Genomic DNA, 16,674 nt, shown 5'->3' with positions numbered 1-16,674 from the left:
TGTTCTGGGCTGAGAAAGTATCAGAGAACCATCCAGAAAAGACATGCATCCTCACTGCCAGTGAATGTCATCCAGGAACCATATCATTAACAGCCTTGATTGACACTGGAGCAGATGTCACAATACTCTCGTGACTTTGCTGGCCTCAATCGTGGCCTCTCACTCATGCAAGTTTTGGACTTCTGGGGTTGGGTGGTGCTACAACAGGTGGTTTGTCAGCCATTGTAATTAATGTGAAACATCCTGATGGCCAACAAGCTAACATCAGACCCTATGTTGCCGATGCTCCTCAAAGTTTGTGGGGATGACATTGTTTATCTCAATGGGGTGTCAAAATACGTATTTTTAATAGGGGCCACTGTGATGCAGGGCAATGAATGTCCAGTTGTAGCCTTGATATGGTTGACAGATGAACCTGTCTGGGTTGGCAACCTCCATCACATTAACGTTACTTAAGTCATCAGTTCATTTGCTTCCCACAGGAGTTTTAGGACCATCCAGGCAGCGTATGCATGCATTGTTTTTAGGTTGGTCATCCATCTCTTTGATGGGACTTTTTGTTCTCCTTGGGGTTTTAGACTCTGATAATAAGATTATGATCATGGCCTGGACACTCCAACTGCCTTTCACTGTTCCCCAAGGAACTTGAATAGCTCAACTGATTTTATTGCCCCAAACCATGAGCATACCTTTTACAGACGTAATATGAAAAAGGGGATTTGGGTCTACTGGAACACCCCAAATATGTTGGGTACAACCTATACTAGAACAATACCCCACATGCTGGTGTACCCTGACATTAAAAGGGCAAAAGATAACACTTGACAGCCTCATAGACACAGGGGTTGAAGTTAGTTATCTCTCAAGACAAATGGCCCTCACAGTGGTCCCTTGCTAAAGTTCTCCAGGCACTTTCAGGCATTGAAGGAAGCAGCCACAGCTGTCAAACCCACCACTGGATACAGATCAAAGGGCCCGAGGGACACCGTGCTCAATCATACTGTTTGTATTACCAGTACCAATGGTACTGTGGTGGGGGATGTTCTCTCCCAATGGGGCTTTAGGATTCAATCAGCTTTTTAAAGGGGGCCGTTGGAGAGCAACACTTTAAAACTAACCTGGAAAACAGGGAAAATAGTTTGGGTGGATCAATGGCCCCTACCATTGCAAAAACTTTGTGTATTAACAGAGTTGCTCCAACAACAACTCCAGAAAGAGCAATTTGTCCTTTCTAACCGTCCTTGGAATTCTCACATGTTTGTTATCAAAAAACAAACTGGCAAATGGCACTTACTCCATGATCTTTGAAAAATAATGCAGCTATGGAGGACACAGAGGCCTTACAGCCAGGTCTCCCATCTCCTACCATGATTCCCAAAAATTGGCACTTGACTGTTACTGATTTAAAAGATTGGTTTTTTGATATTCCTTTACATCCTGATGATGGTCCTAAATTTTCCTTTTCAGTTCAAAGCACAAAAATGCAGGCACCCTTAGGCACTATCACTGGATAGTTTTACCTAAGGGCATGAAAAACAGCTGTACTATTTGCCAGAGGTATATTGCTAGGTCCTCAATTCTGTTCATCAACAAATGCCTAATGTTCTTTTGCACCATTCTATGGATGATATTTTTGTAACAGCTGAACAACAGGAAGTCATGGAGAAAGCCTTAGTTAGCCCTTGTCACCAAAGCTGTAAATCAGGCAGGGCTTTGCATAGCTCCCAAAAGGTACAAAAACATCCTTCGTGGAGGTATTTGGGGTGGTGCATTGGAGTCTCTTCAATTTCTCCCCAAGCTCTTCAAATTCAGACAAATATTTGCACCTTACATGATGCACAGAAATGTTTGGGAACAATCAACTGGGTGCACTCCTTGTTAGGGAATTCAAATACAAAGCTAAAAGTCCTTTGTTTGAATGATTAAAAGGAGATTCAGACCTTTTATCACCTAGACAACTTACATTTCAAGTTCAGCAGGCGCTGCAATGCCCAGCTGATGTCATAATAAACCAACAAGCTGCACACTGGGCACCTGAGCTGCTTTTCTTTTTAATAATCTTGCATCCAGCAAAACAGCCCCATGCCTTGATGTTTCAATGGGACCCCAATGCACCAGACTCTTTGTTTATCACTGAATGGATTTACTTACACCCCAAATTACTAAAACCATCAGTACCCAACATGAAATGATGGCCCAACTGGTTGTTAAGGCCTGACAGAGACTCGTTTCTCTTGCAGGAGGGGAATTTTCCACTCTTTTCCTACCTTTAACCACCTTTTATTTGAATTGGATAGTTCAGGGATCAAGGCTCTTCAGATGGCCTTTCCTGAATTCAGTGGACAAATCTCAATACATCCTCCAAAACATGAGTTGTTTTAACAGCTTTTAAAAGCTTTTTTTAAGCTTTTTTTTTTTTTTTTCAATTGACAGAGAAACCCAAGAGGAGTGAGGTTCCACTTCAAGCCTTAACAGTATTCACAGATGGTTCTGGTCACTCTCAGAAATCTGTGGTAGTATGGAGAGACCCCTCTTCTAGTGGGTCTAATGGAGAGCAGATTTATCCATATCTGAGTGGTCCCCCCCAATTGTTGAACTTGCTGCTGTTGTCAGAGCTTTTCAAAAATTTTCTGTTCCTTTTAATCTGCTTACAGATTCAGCTTATGTTGCAGGAATAGTGATGAGAGCCAAAGCATCAGTTTAGAAAGAGTTGAAAATTCACAACAATTTTATTGGTTGCAGCTCCTTGTTTTTTCCTTAGAAAATTGAACATTTCCTTACTTTGTTATGCATATTTGTTCACATACAGACCATCCCAGATTTTTAGCTGAAGGGAACAGGCAAGCTGGCCTTTTAACCATGCCTGTACAACAATCTGTTCTACCTAATAAGATAGAACAGCCTAAATTGATCCATTTGTTTTTTCACCAAAATGGTGTCACTTTGATTTGGCACTTTGGCATTAGTAAAGCCCAAGCTTCAAGAATTATTGCTGTTTGTCCTGGCTGCCAATGGTGCTGTTTTCTCTCTATTGCAGGAAGTATTAATCCCAGAGGGCTTCAGAGCCTTCAAGTCTGGCATCAGACGTTACCCATTTTTACTGAATTTGGTCATTTAAAATACATTCATTCCTCTATTGATACCTTTTCTGGTGCTCTTTTTGCATCTGCCCATTCAGGGAAAACAGCTTACGATGTCTCTAGACACTTCACTGCTGCTTTTGCCATTCTTGGTATACATCTGAAGTGAAGACAGGCAATGGCCCAGTTTATATTTCCCGTCGAGTTGCTAACTCTTTTGACTTACGGGGAATTATGCACAAAACAGGTATTGCTCATTCCCCAACAGGCCAATCTGTCACAGGCTCATGGCTCCCTCAAACATCTCTTGGTACAACAGAAAGGGGGGTCAGAGATGGAACCCTGCCAAGAGACTGCAGAAAGCCCTTTATGTGATCAACTTTTGGAATTGTTCTTTGATGGACCCCAACCCACCGATTGTTTGGCATTTTAATCATGATTCACAATTGCAACAAAAGGAAAAAAAACCCTGCATAAGTGAAGGATCCAGAATCTGGTAAGATATTGGGGCCTTATCCTTAGGCCACCTGGGGTAGAGGTTTTGCTTGTGTCTCCACAGAGAATGGTCCCGAGTGGATTCCAGCAAAGAATGTGAAGCCGTTTTTAAGAATCTTTGAGTGCATCACCTGAAGATTCACCTTGAACACCAACATTGGCGGAGAACCCTTGTGAACAGGACCTCACCACCACACCAGCGTCTGTTTAACCTCTAACAGACTTATGTACTTGGGAAAATGGTTAAGATTACCCAGTGGTATCAGGGTTTACAGGGCTAGGAAAACTTCTGGGGGATTGGAGACTTGGTGGATGGATAAAAAATTTAGTTAAAATAGGCTTCTATGTATTAGGCATTGTATTATGTATTGTTATGGTTATTCCTTGTATTTTACAGTGTGTGAAAAAATTAATAGACAAGACACTTAAGAGTGTATTTTTGTTTGAATGGATAGGGGGAGGTATGGGGAATAAAACAAAAAGTACAGTGGAACTGATTAAGGGGCCTGATATCTTAGGCCTGATTGAGCAGAAACTGTGGGAGGGACAGACACAGATTAAGGCTCCCTGGGCAAGAGGGGACCAAGAAACAAGATGTGAAACTTAGTGATAAGATAATGTTACCAGGTGACCTGATGTCCTGAAGAATGTGTAACCAATGGGAAATTGTTACAAAAAATGGAGCCCTATATAACTACCATACAAGTAAAACCCCATATAAATCCCTGGCATACTCAATAAAATTGGCTTCTGATCTAAACTCAGATGTCCCGTCTCTCCATCATCATTAACCCCCCTAGGTGGGGGGAAGATGTTGGAGAGATTCCTTTCCCTTCTCTTTGTCCTGATGTGATTTGGTTTGTAAATAAATTCACTCCCTGTGCCCAGGCTGGGTCTGTTCTCCCTGTGGCAGTGCTCAGGGTGGGATCTGTCCCATTCCTTCTCTCAACTCCCAGGCCTCTCCACAGGCAACAAGAGAATGCAATGAACAAGGATCAGCCAATCAGAGAGAGCAGTTCTGATGACTCACCAGTTGCTGGGCAGACCCACAGCACCCAGTGTTCCCTGGCCCCCACCCTCCCTGCTCAGTCACAGCCCCAATCCTCCCTGCGCAATCACAGGAGGTCCCAGTCAGGTGCAAGGCCACGGGAAGGGGCTGCGGCTGCCACTGGCTCAGGAGCTCTGAGGGCAGAAAAAAGGGGGTGACACCGGGATGGGGGACACTGGCAGGGCTTCCCTTAATGGTGCCTCCATTTGTGTTGGCCCAAGTGAGAGCTTCTGGAGAATCTCTTCCCACACACAGGACACTCATTGGGCCTCTCCCCAGTGTGGATGTGCCTGTGGGTGACGAGGGTGGAGTTGTGCCTGAAGCCCTTCCCGCAGTCGGGGCAGTGGAAGGGCCTCTCCTCAGTGTGAATCTGCTGATGTACTGAAGCCCGGACAGACAACTCTTCAACTAATTAAAGTTGAAAAGAAGGGTATTTTATCGCAGTTCTGGACATATAAGGAATCATTTCCAAATGGATGTGCAAGGAGTTGCAGACTCCTGCTCTCTATTTATACAGAAAAGGTTTTACATATCCAAGCAGTTTCTAAGGATGCATAATACATAATCATTATCTGCCCACTTTGTATTATAATCAGCTGAATACCTAATATGTCTGCGCAATTGCACTGCCTTAATTGGGTCTGTGGGATTTTGAAATAAGGGAGTGGGCGTATGTGAAGAAGAAAGCTCTCTTCCTCATGGTAAACTCTTCACCCATGGCGAGTTTGCAGGACTTTTTGATCTGCTGGTCATGGTCCAAGCCTCTCCAAACTGATTATTCTTAAGGCAAGATATTTCTATGGTCTCTGCTCCTCCACAATTGCTACATCTATCCCTGTCACTCCGAGCTTTACTTTCTAATAGATTTGTTACTCTTTCACTAACCTATGTGATTTTTGCTAGCTAACATACCTTCTTAACTAATTTTAAAATCTTAACTAAAATATGTAATCTTCTACTATCTCAGTTATACTCCCAGCTGGCCCCTTGACTCATCCACAGTTTTCAATTATCGTAAATACATTTCCAGCTGATCCTTTGACTCATTATGATGAGATTGGAGCTGCTCAGAAACCACTTCCTACACTCGGGACACTCATAGGTTCTCTCCCCAGTGTGGATCTTGCAGTGATTGATGAGGTTGGAGCTCCACCCAAAGCCCTTCCCACACTCCCCACACGTGTAGGGCCATTTCCCCATGTGGATCACCTGGAGCCAGATCACATCTGAGCTCCAGAGCTCCGACTGAAGCCCTTCCCACATTCCAAGCACTTGTGGGGTTTCTGCCAGCCACGAGTTGTCTCCACCACCTCTGAGTTCTGAATGAATCTCTGGCTGCCTTCTGGACACAGGGGGCATCTTTCCTCCTCACAGCTGCCGGGGCTGGGTTTGCAACCCCTCCTTGTGTGGGATCTCCAGGGCTTTTCCTCCCCATTGGATTCCAATGCCATGGAGCTGCTCAAAACGGCCTTTTCCATGAGGTTCTGCAGCAGGGATTTGCTCTCCCTGGTCTCCGTCTGCAGCTCAGTGCCTGGGGAAGGAAAGGAAAGAAAAGGAGAGGAAGGAATGAGGAAGGAAGAAGGACAGAATGAGAAGGGGAAGGAGCTGTGGACAAGGACAGGATGGGATTTGCCTCTGTGCCAGAGGGAAGGGGAAGGAGATCCCCCCAGTTCATCCTTGGCAGGATGGCATTGGTAGCGGGGTTGTCCTGCAGCCAGAGGAAATGTTGGGCTGAGACATGAAACAGAGGAGAGGGGGAAAGGGGCAGTGACTTCCTCCTTGCCTGCCTCAGTGTCCCAGGCCATCTTCCTTTTCCTCGCAGCCTCCTCCAGCTCCATCCAGACAAAGATTGGGATTGACAAATCCTGGCTTGGGGGAAAAACAACAGGTGAGGCCCTTGGTCCTGCTTCCCAAGTCCAGCTCAAAAAGCAACTGCCCTGTTCACAGTTGGATGGGCCCAGACCCTGCTCATCTCCAGCCTCCCCCACCCCTCCAGGCTGACAGGATCCCCCAGCTCCAGGATTGGCCTTCGTTGCTCTCCCCACTCTGATGCCAATCAGAGCCCCAATACCAATGTCCCCCCCAATTGGTACCACTGCCCCAGCCAGTACAGACAGTTTGCCACAGGAACCTTCCACAGTTCTCCAAAGGGGCATCTGTGTCTCACCCTTGGGGCCCTGCAAGATCCAAACATCCCCTCCCCTGAAACAAACCCTCCCAGAGATCCTCCAATGGATTTGGGGTGAGTTCCCCCTCCCCACTCACCTGTGAGATCTGGGGGGATAGGTGCTGCCAGGGCCAGGGGAGCTGCAGACTCAGCGGGCGAGTGGGAAAACAGCGTGGTTCTGCTGCGGCTCCTCCTCTTTCTATTCTTCTTCCTGCTCTTCCTTTGCCCATCCTCCGCTTCTTCTCTCCCTCCTCTTCCTATTGCTCCTCCTCCATGCCCAATCCAGATCCTCCTTTCACACCCTTCTCTCTCCCATGGCTGCAGCATTTGGGTGGAGGGAAAGCCCCATGAGCCCCCCAGGGATGGGCAGGGGGCTTGGGAATCCACCCAGTGCAGATCCATTCCCCTCCAGAGCCCCAGGGAATCACTCCAGGGATCAAGCGATGGGGACACAGTGGGATCCCCACGGAACCACCCTTTTTCTATCCCATCCCCAACTTTCCCTCCCCTCTCCTATCGTTCCCCCAACCCAAGGACCCCTCCCAACTCAATCTGGGGATCCCATCCCTCTCCTACTCTGAATCCTCTTTTTCCCTGCACTCCCACCCCTTTCCCATCGTGCCTTCAGCTCCACCTCTCGTCCCTATTTGGTTTTGCGGGATGCAGGTCCCTCCTGCTCAGTCTGGGGGGTCACATCCCCCCTTTCCCTCAATTCATGCATCTCCTGGCTGCTTTTTCCTGGGAGCAATCCCTCAGTTTTGGGACTTTTGGGGTGTAGTTTAAGAGTGTGACAGCTCTGTCTGGCTTTCCCCTCCTGTTGTGGCTTCTCAGCTGCCCCTGACACCCTGGGGGTGCTGGGATTTTCTTCCTGGGGACAAAGATGTTCATCCCCTTCCAGGAGCCCAATGCCCGGCTGGGGCTCCAGTTCAGGGGGTCCTTGAGCAGCTGCCCCAGAACCTCCCCCAGGGTCTCCCAGCACAGCCAGAGCCACTTGGCCTGGGGTCCCCAAAGGCCTCAGCAAGCCCCAAATCCCTCCCAGGAACCCTCAACTCCCTCAAACCCAGCATCCCCCACATCCCCTGCAAGTTCCCCCCATGGCACCAGCCATGGCCATGTCCCCACATGTCACTGGCCATGTCCCACCATGTCCTCACCCACGGCTGTCTCCCCACCATGTTTCCATCCCTGTCATTGTTCCCCACATCTCCATCCATGCCTGTGTCCACCCACATCCCCATGAATGGCTATGTCCCCCTCCATGTCCATGTGTCCCCCAACTGGTTCAGGAAAAATAAAATACCTCTTTGAAGAAAAGTGGAAAAAACTGTTTATTACACAATAAAACCTAAACAATATTAAACAATAAAACCTCTTGCTGCTCTAAAAGAGAGACAAACTCACCAAGTCCCTCTGTGGGCTGTAGCTCAGCTCACTCAGTCCCTTATCAGTCCCTCTGGTGCTGGAAATGCCGCGGCCCAGGCCCGGCCTGGTGGGGCACAGGTGTGAGCTGCCCGTGCTCTTCTGGTGTTCAGGACACAGCAGGTTTAAACAGGTCCAAAGAAAAGGGAAAAACAATCCACGGTAGGGAACTACTTTACCTCAGTTAGCTAAAACTAACTAAAAGCAAAGGAGAGCTCTGTCCCGCTGTCTGTCCATGGCAGACAACACAGTGCAGGAGCAGGAATGTGGAGGAGTGAGTGCAGTTTCTGAAAACAAATACCGCATTTCTTCTCTCCCTCTTCACTCTCAGGACAAGTCTTAAAGGTACAAAACTTATTATTCAGCATAAACAGAACAGACTGGGGATACAAACATCATATAGTCCACCCTGAACATACCTTCAACACCATTCAGTACTCCCTGATGTCACCAGAAGATAGGATTGAATGCAAAAGATTTTATGGGGTTGAAAGTCAACAAATCTGCCCTCCCCAAGGAATTCCCATTGTAGGCCTGTGTCCCAATGGATGCTCCTGCTGCTGGGTTTATCTAGCTGCCCACAGGGAACCAGGAAGATGTGGAGCCTCCAAGCCAGGTGTCTTCCCAACACGGATCACCAGGACCATGGATCACCAGGGCTCTGCCCAACAACGCTCACTGAGGATCATCCAATGTAGATCGTCTCATGGGGGACAGAGCTGGAGCAGCGCACAAAGCTCTTCCCTCACGTGGGGCACTCACAGGACTTCCCTTAGTGGTGCCTCCGTTGGTGTTCTGTCAAGTGAGAGCTCTGTGAGAATCTCATCCCACACTCAGGACACTCGTAGGGCCTCTCTCCAGTGTGGATGCGCCAGTGGATGGTGAGTTTGGCGTTTTCCTTAAAGCCCTTCCCACAGTCGGGGCAGCGGAAGGGCCTCTCCTCTGTGTGAATCCGCTCATGTTTGAGGAGATCGGAGCTCCTGTGAAACCTCTTCCCACACTCAGGACACTCGTAGGGCCTCTCCCCAGAGTGGGTGCGCTGGTGTTTTCTCAGGTCAGAGTTCCACCCATAGCTCTTCCCACATTCCAAGCAGGTGTAGGGCCGTTCCCCCGTGTGGATGACCTGGTGCCGAATCAGGGCTGAGCTTCCTCTGAAGCTCCTCCCACATTCCCCACACTCAAAGGGCTTTTCCCCAGTGTGGATCTTCTGGTGTTCCGTCAGGTGGCCCTTCTGGCTGAAGCTCTTCCCACACTCCCCACACTCAAAGGGCTTTTCTTTTCCCCAGTGTGGATCCTCTGGTGTTGGATCAGGATGGAGTTGTGGCTGAAACTCCTCCCACATTCCCCACACTCAAAGGGCCTCTCCCCAGTGTGGATCACCTGGTGCTGCCTCAGGCTGGAGCTCCAGCTGAAACATTTCCCACATTCCAAGCACCTGTGTGGCTTCTCCCTGCCATGAGGTTTCTCCACCAGCTCCAAGCTCTGGCTGGATCACAGGATGCATTCCTGGCTCATGGGGGCTCTTTCCTCCCCAGAACTCCCTGGGCAGGGTTTGCAGCCCCTCTTCATGACATACATTCAGGGCTTTTCCTCCTCCTCCATCAGGCCACACCCTGAGAATTAAAAATCCTGGTTTGCAGAAAAAATCAAGAGGAGAGCAGCTTGGACTGGGAAAACCTCCATGCCCAAGTTCATCTGGTAAAGTCATTGGGCATCTTGTGTCTGAAAGAACCTCCAAAATACCATGATTCAGCACAAAAATCCTCTAAACATCAAGATGCAGATCAAAAACTTCCCCAACGTCAATATTCAGCAAAAACCTCCTTCAAAATACAGAGATTCAGCCCTCACAAAAAACAAAAGCACCAACATTTGCCCAGTAAAGCTCAGAAACCCCAAGATTCGGCCTCTGTGAAAATCATGGATTCCCCCTCCCCTGGTCACCTGCTGCATACGGACAAAGCTCCTGGGGCTGGGGGGGAGGCTGCAGATACAGGGAGGAGTAGAACCGTGTGGTGCCGCCTCTTTCTGCTCCTCCTCCTCCTCCTCTGTTCCTGCTCTTCCTCACATTCTTCTTCCTCCTGCTATTCCTCCTTCTCCTGCACAATCCCACCTTTTCCTCCCACGTCCAGGGTTTCACCATTTTGTTCCTCAACCCTGCTTCTCCTTCCCTTCTCCTCCTGCCCCAGGCCCAGCACCCGCTGCCGGCTCCCTCTTGCCCCCAAACCCACAGCATCCCACGGCAGGAGCAGGGATGGAGCTGGGGCAGGTCGGGCTGGGGCAGCGCTGGGCTCCCGGCCGCTCCCGCCCGCACTCGGTCCCCACTGCAGCCGCTCCCGCCAGGACAGCGCGGGGGGGCCCGGCCTTGGCGCTGCCCCACTCCCACCTCCCCAAATTCCGCTCGAGGGGGGCGCTGGGGCCGAGGGGGGCGCTGGGCGCAGGTGGGGAACGCTGAGAGCTGCGGGTCTGCCTGGCAACTGCTGAGTCATCAGAGCCGCATGCTCTGATTGGCTGAGCGCTGCCTGAGGGCTGGGGCTGCAGCAAGGCGGGGACACCCTGCTCCAGGGGGGATGTCCCACAAACGCGGGATCCCCATGAAAGGAAGAAGAGGAAAGTGTCTTTACAATCAGATGCTGTGAATCTGCTGAGAGATACACCCAGGAACTTGTACGTAAGGAAGCGACAGGAGAAGCCATCAGTTTAAGAAAATGTTGTTGACTGATGACACAGACTGCTGCTCAGCCAAGGTCCTGCCACATTCATGAACTTCGAGAAGAAGAACAACAAAGACTTCACAGAGCCATGAATATCGGTTGCTACACAAAAGTAGGGAGCATGTCAAGGGGATATGTAGTAAGTGGATTGGGAAGTCTCTTCCTCTCAAGTACACCACCCAATGAGGAAAGGAAGAGGGAGATGCAGCTGGGAAAATTAGGATGAACAGGAGGCTGTGTCCTCCACCAACTGGAGAGACCCTGTAGGAAATGTCCCATGGCCTCTCCCTTTCTTTAGGAATGAAATTACTTTTACAGGACTCCTCTGTCTGCTTTGTGGACAGAATCCTCTGGTGATGTCAATTTTTCCACACACCTTGGGACTCGTCTGGAATTCCTTCCACCGTCTGGGGCAGCGGGCAGTGAGTGCAGCTGAAGGTGCCTCACCCAGTTTGGGTGATCGGCCCCCTTGGGGGCGGCAGCACCGGGGACTGATTGGGTACCTGAGAGTGACCAGGAGACAGACGAGTGACACATCGGGGGGGCTGTGAAGAGTCAGCAGGGAGAGAGCACTGAAAATCTCATCAGTGAGTGCACTGGGATCTTTGGGGAGTGAGCATGGCAGGGCACCCATGGAGACAGAAAAGGGAAAGCCAGGAAGGGGTCCTGTGCCAAAGGGATGATGATCCCAAAATATCTCTGAAGGGTCCCTTGGGAGAAGGTTGAGGTAGATTGCACACTCCCTCAGAGGCAATTAAGGACTTGGACACCCAGGGGGGCAATAAGAGAAGTGGAGAAGGGATTTGGACAACAGGGGATGGATGGTGTTGGTGTGCTGGGAAGAGACTGGGTGAAGGGGAGTGTGCAGGAATATGGTTAAGGCAGGAAGCAGCAGGAGGAATCTATGTGGTGAGAAAAAGAAAAGGGGAGGAAGAGAAAAATACTCAGAATTTGGATGTTTTTCAGCAGAGTCTTATCCTCAACATTTGCCGGCTGATCATTTGTATCCCCGGTTTCCAGGAGAGGAAAACAAGGAGGTCAGGGTTTCAGGGGGTTTCTCTGTGGGGGGCAGCGGCAGCACCGGGCGCAGAGGTGCGGGACCGGGAGCACGGGCTGGGGGCCTGGGGGGAGCTGCGGGGCCGGGCCGGGGCTGTGGGGCAGCCGGGGCTCAGCGCCGGGCGCTGCCTGACCCCACCAGCCCCGGGCAGGGCCGGCAGTGGCCCCCGGCCCCCAGGAGGCTGCGGGACGCCCCGGCCGCTGCCCGGCCCCGTGGAGCTGCCGGCCCTGCCCGCCGGGGGGCGCCTTTGGACACTGCGGCAGGACAGGGAGCGGCTCTGGGATACGGGCTGGGGAGGGCACCCTGAGCACAGGGACGACGAGCAAGGAACACCTGGGAAATGTGGATTATACATGGAAGGACTGAGATTTTCTTTTCTTTTCTTTTCTTGGGATCACCACAGAAACGAATGATTTTGCAGAAAGCTCAGCAGCTGTCAGAGGATGAGCACCCACAGGCACTGAGGGGGGCTGCAGGAGGGGCACAAGAAGGCCCTGCAGCACTTGGGCACAAAGGCCCAGCAGGTGAATGCAAGAAGGGAGCAGCAAAAGGCCAGGCTGAAGGCAAAGGCCAGGGCAGAGCTCCTACAGCCCCTGAGGGATCAACCCCAGGGCCCAAGGGGGCCCCAGCACCCAGGGCACGGGCTCGGCCACAAGCACCCGGCAGAGGCATTGCCCTCCTCGGCAGGGGACAGCCCACCCAAACAGCCCCTGGCAAGGAATCAGGGCTCCAGCTGCAGGGCACAAGGACACTGCAAGCACAGACAGCAGCACCCTCAGGACCAGCAAGTCCACCCCTTGATGGACATGGATTGGCAGGGCTGTCACAGCTCCCATCACACCAGGGACCCTCCACACTGGAGCCCTTGAGAACATTCAGGTGGGTCTGCATTGAGAGGAGGCCTCTCCTGATGGACACAGGGGCCTCTCAATCCACTCTGAATCTTAGACCTAATGGGCAAAATAGGAAAGGCATGGTTTAATTATTAAGGGAATAAGTGGGAAAGATGAGCAGGTATGATTTCATCAACCACTACTAGGAGATGTAGGGGATAGGCTTGAAATAAATTAATTTCTTTTTCTTCCTACTGTGATTGCAATTTACTGGGAAGGAATTTGGTGGCTGGATTTTTATATTGTAAAAGGTGATACAGAGGCTTATGATGTTGTACTTATGTGTCAAATGTCTGGCAAGGCCTATGCTGAAGTGAACCCACAAATGTGGACAGTCCAGGGAAAGAGGGAAAATTAGATATGGAGCCTCACCAAATTACTTTGAAGCAACAAGGACAAGAGGTTGCTTGTATTGATTTAAAATCAATACCCTATTCCAAGAGAGGGAAGGAAGGGCTTACAGCTTATTACTGACTCTCTCTTAAAGGCAGGGCTTTGGAGCCAGGGATCTCTCCCTACAACACTCCAGTCAAGAAACTGGATGGATGGACACAAGGAGGAATCACAGAATTTTCAAGTGTTAAAAAGCAGATTAACTGAGGCTCCTGCCCTGGCCCTCCTAGACAGGGAGAAAGAATTTTAATTATAGGTGGATGTTAAACAGGGCCATGCTGAAGAATTCTTGTGTTAAAATGTTTAACCCAGTGGCCAGAGTGGGTTAAACACTCAATGTCTGCAGAATTGTGCAGACACAGCTCACATGGGAACTGAGGCCTGAAAACTGATGACAACAGGAGGATCTCCTAGAGTTCAAGTCTGGCATCAAGTTAAAGCTCTGACAACCAAAAGAGCCTCTAAATGGATGAGCAGGGCTCGGTTATTACAGTATGAAACTTGTTCAGTGGCACAGGAGGATTCAGAACTGAGGACAGGGCAAGGGTTTAACCCAGCTCCTGTTTGAACAGCCTGGAGAGGGGCTGGCAAGAAACCCAGGACTGCATTCAAGGGACAGAGCTCCAGACCCAGGCTGGGAGAGATTGATGGGACAATCCCTGGACTGAGGGAGAAAATGTGTTCGTGGATGGCTCTGCAAGGGCAGCAGAAGGGAAAAGAGCTACAAGATAGGCTGTTATTAAGGAAGGGGAATCAGACAAAGCGCAGGTCACCGCCCCATGCTCAGCTCAACCCGCCGAGCTCTGGGTGCTTGTAAGAGCCTGGCACTGAAATGCCCTGAGCAGGAAGGCTTCAATATCTTCTGCTGACACCATGGCACCTAACAGGGGGGCAAAAGCAATTCTGACTGCTTCAGCAAGCACTGGATCAGAGATCAAGGTATATTCTCCCACAGGAAGCTGGGCTGGCACAGAGCTTGCCCTGGGACTTTGCTGTTGCCAACACCCAGCCAGGACATCGGCTCCTGCCTAAGGAGTGCAAAGCAGCACCACTGGTGGCCAAGGGGCCCATGCCAAGTGTCCCTGAGGCCAGAAACAGCCGCCAGCACAGCTGAACACGGGGGGACCCCTCAGCCTGGCCTCAGGGGCTCTGAAGCCCCGGAGATTTGCACTTCCCGCCTGCAGCAGGACCATGGGAGCCCCCACTGAGCCTGCCCTGAAGGCAACGCAGCAGCAGCCAGGGCTCCACAGCGGGCCAAGCCCCTGGGCCTGCCCACAGATCCTCTGCTCAAACCCTCGGAAATCCTGGCCACCCTCCTCTGGCACCTCCAGCCACTGGGCCAAGCCTTGCTGCCACTGCTGCAGCTTCAGCGCTGGCTGGGCCTGCACTGCCACAGCTGCTGGGGAGCACCACGGCACAATTCCACTCTGGGGCTCACTCACACCCACACTCTGGGCTGACTGCGACTGCATTGCTGCAAAATGTACCCATTTTGGTTCTTTTAAATCTTATTTCTCTCAGGCTCGTTTGTCTCTGCCTTGGGGAAAGGAATTTTAAAGGTTTTATTTAAAGGATGTTACACCACTCAACAGAGATGAGTTCAACATCTCTACAGACTGGGAATAGCCCAAAAGACACCCACAGAGATAACGACCAGCAACAAAACATCAACGCCCAGCAGCAAACAGCAACCAACAGCTACCCCAGACACTGCCCCCGGCACAGCTGGAGACACCTGGTCTGGAAAAGGCTGAGAAGGAAATCCAGGAGTGTGGAGCTAATTAACTCCAGAGGGGAAGGAATCTGGATCTAATAGGAAACTGACACGGACTGCTGCTCAAAATTCCTCTAAATTAATGAACTTTGAGAAAAAGAACAAAGACTTAACAGAGCCAGGAATATCGGCTGTTCTACAAAAGTGGGGGTGCACATTAACGAGGACATGCAGTTGGCGGATCGGGAGGTCTGAACCGTCCAAGTACCGCAGCCAGTGGGCAAAGGGAGAGGGCGATGAGGCCGGGAAAATGAGGATAAAAAGGAGACTGCGAACTACAACAATGGCAGCGAGCGCACGGCAAATGCCCCACGGCCTCTCCCTCTGCTCAGCAATAAAGTCACTTGTACAGGACTCCTCTGTCTCCTCTAGGCACAGAAACCTCCGGCCACGTGAATGTCCCGCACAGCCCCGGGCACGGGGCAGCCGCCTCTGTCCCAGCCACAGGAACCGGGCCGAGCCAGCGCTGCTCCGGCAGCGGCTCCTGCCGAGGCAGCGGCCGCAAGGAGACCGCGGGCAGCCGCTCCCGCAGCGCCCTCACGCCAGCGGCAACACGCGCCGGACACGGCACAACGAACCCGCCTGAGCCCCCTGCCGCCCCCGAGACCCGCAGCGAGCCCCGAGACCCCGCACAACCCAGCGCGGCTCCCACCTGCGCTGCGGCCGCCTCCCAGCTCCCCCGCCGCCGCCTCACCGCGCTCCGGCCGCTGCCGCCGCTCCCGGGCCCGCACAGACGCTCCGCCAGTGGCGCCGCTGCCGAGCCACGGCCGCCCTCAGGCCGCCACCGGGGCCCTGCCCCGCCCCGATCCCACCAATCAGCGCGCCAGAACCACGACTGACGGCACCGTCGCCCAATCGCAGCCAGGGGCGGGCTCTGCACACGGCACAGCCTCGCCCCGCGCTCTCAGGGCCCCCCGGGCTGCGTGAGGGCAGAGCCGGAGATGAGGAACAGCCCTGGAACGGGCCCGGGCCCGAGGGGATTGAGCTGAAAACACAAACAAACTTCTCCGCACCTCCCGCCATGGCTTTGCCGAAGCACTGCGGCTTCGGTGGCTCCGGTCAGCGGGAAGCCCCGGAGCCTCACTACTGCTACCTTTAATTAGGAGCATCAAGGAATCGCTTTGATTTCCCCCAAAAAGGGAAAACTGCCCCAGCCCTGTGGATGAGTGGGCGAGGGGAGAGATTTCTGACAGAAAACTCCAAAAACTCAGAGCAGGATAATGAGAAGTAAGTGAAGAGCCTTAAATCCAGCCTTCCCCCACGCCTCCCTCCTTCCAGCTGCACCTCCTACCCCGGCAGTGCCGGAGACAGGGAATGGGGCCGTGCTCACTTCATGCCCCGGGGCTTCTCCCTCTGCTCAGGGACAGGAGTCGTTCCCCTGCTGCACCCTGGGCTCTCTCCCACCGGAGACTTCTCCAGGAACTTCTCCAAGCTGAGTCCATCCCACGGGGCACAGCCCCCCTCCAAGTGCTGCAGCGTGGGTCACTGTGCCCCGGGGTCAGTCCTGCCAGGACAGGCTGCTCCAGCGGGGCCCCTCTGGCCACGGGGTCACAGCCTCCTCTCAGGCATCCCCGTGCTCCAGCGTGGCTGCTCCGGGGGCTGCAGGGGGATCTCTGCATCCCCATGGATCTGCA

General features: G+C 51.9%; 1 protein-coding gene and 1 pseudogene across 1 annotated transcript; one reads left to right on the top strand and one right to left on the bottom strand.

Annotated features, from left to right (window-relative positions):
• LOC136570612 (zinc finger protein 208-like) overlaps window positions 1-16,674 on the top strand; it is a 625,335-nt pseudogene that overhangs the window by 370,034 nt on the left and 238,627 nt on the right.
• On the bottom strand, window positions 8,101-10,445 carry LOC136570549 (zinc finger protein 892-like). The gene is given in 3 exon segments (XM_066571025.1): window positions 8,101-9,479; window positions 9,482-9,695; window positions 10,441-10,445. Coding segments are annotated over 3 exon segments (717 nt in total). The 3' UTR covers window positions 8,101-8,981.

The sequence above is a fragment of the Molothrus aeneus genome, unplaced genomic scaffold (assembly GCF_037042795.1).
Source record: "Molothrus aeneus isolate 106 unplaced genomic scaffold, BPBGC_Maene_1.0 scaffold_35, whole genome shotgun sequence".
Lineage (NCBI taxonomy): Eukaryota > Metazoa > Chordata > Aves > Passeriformes > Icteridae > Molothrus > Molothrus aeneus.
The sequence above is the reverse complement of the archived record's forward strand: the minus strand, read 5'-3'. Positions and strand labels throughout refer to the sequence as shown.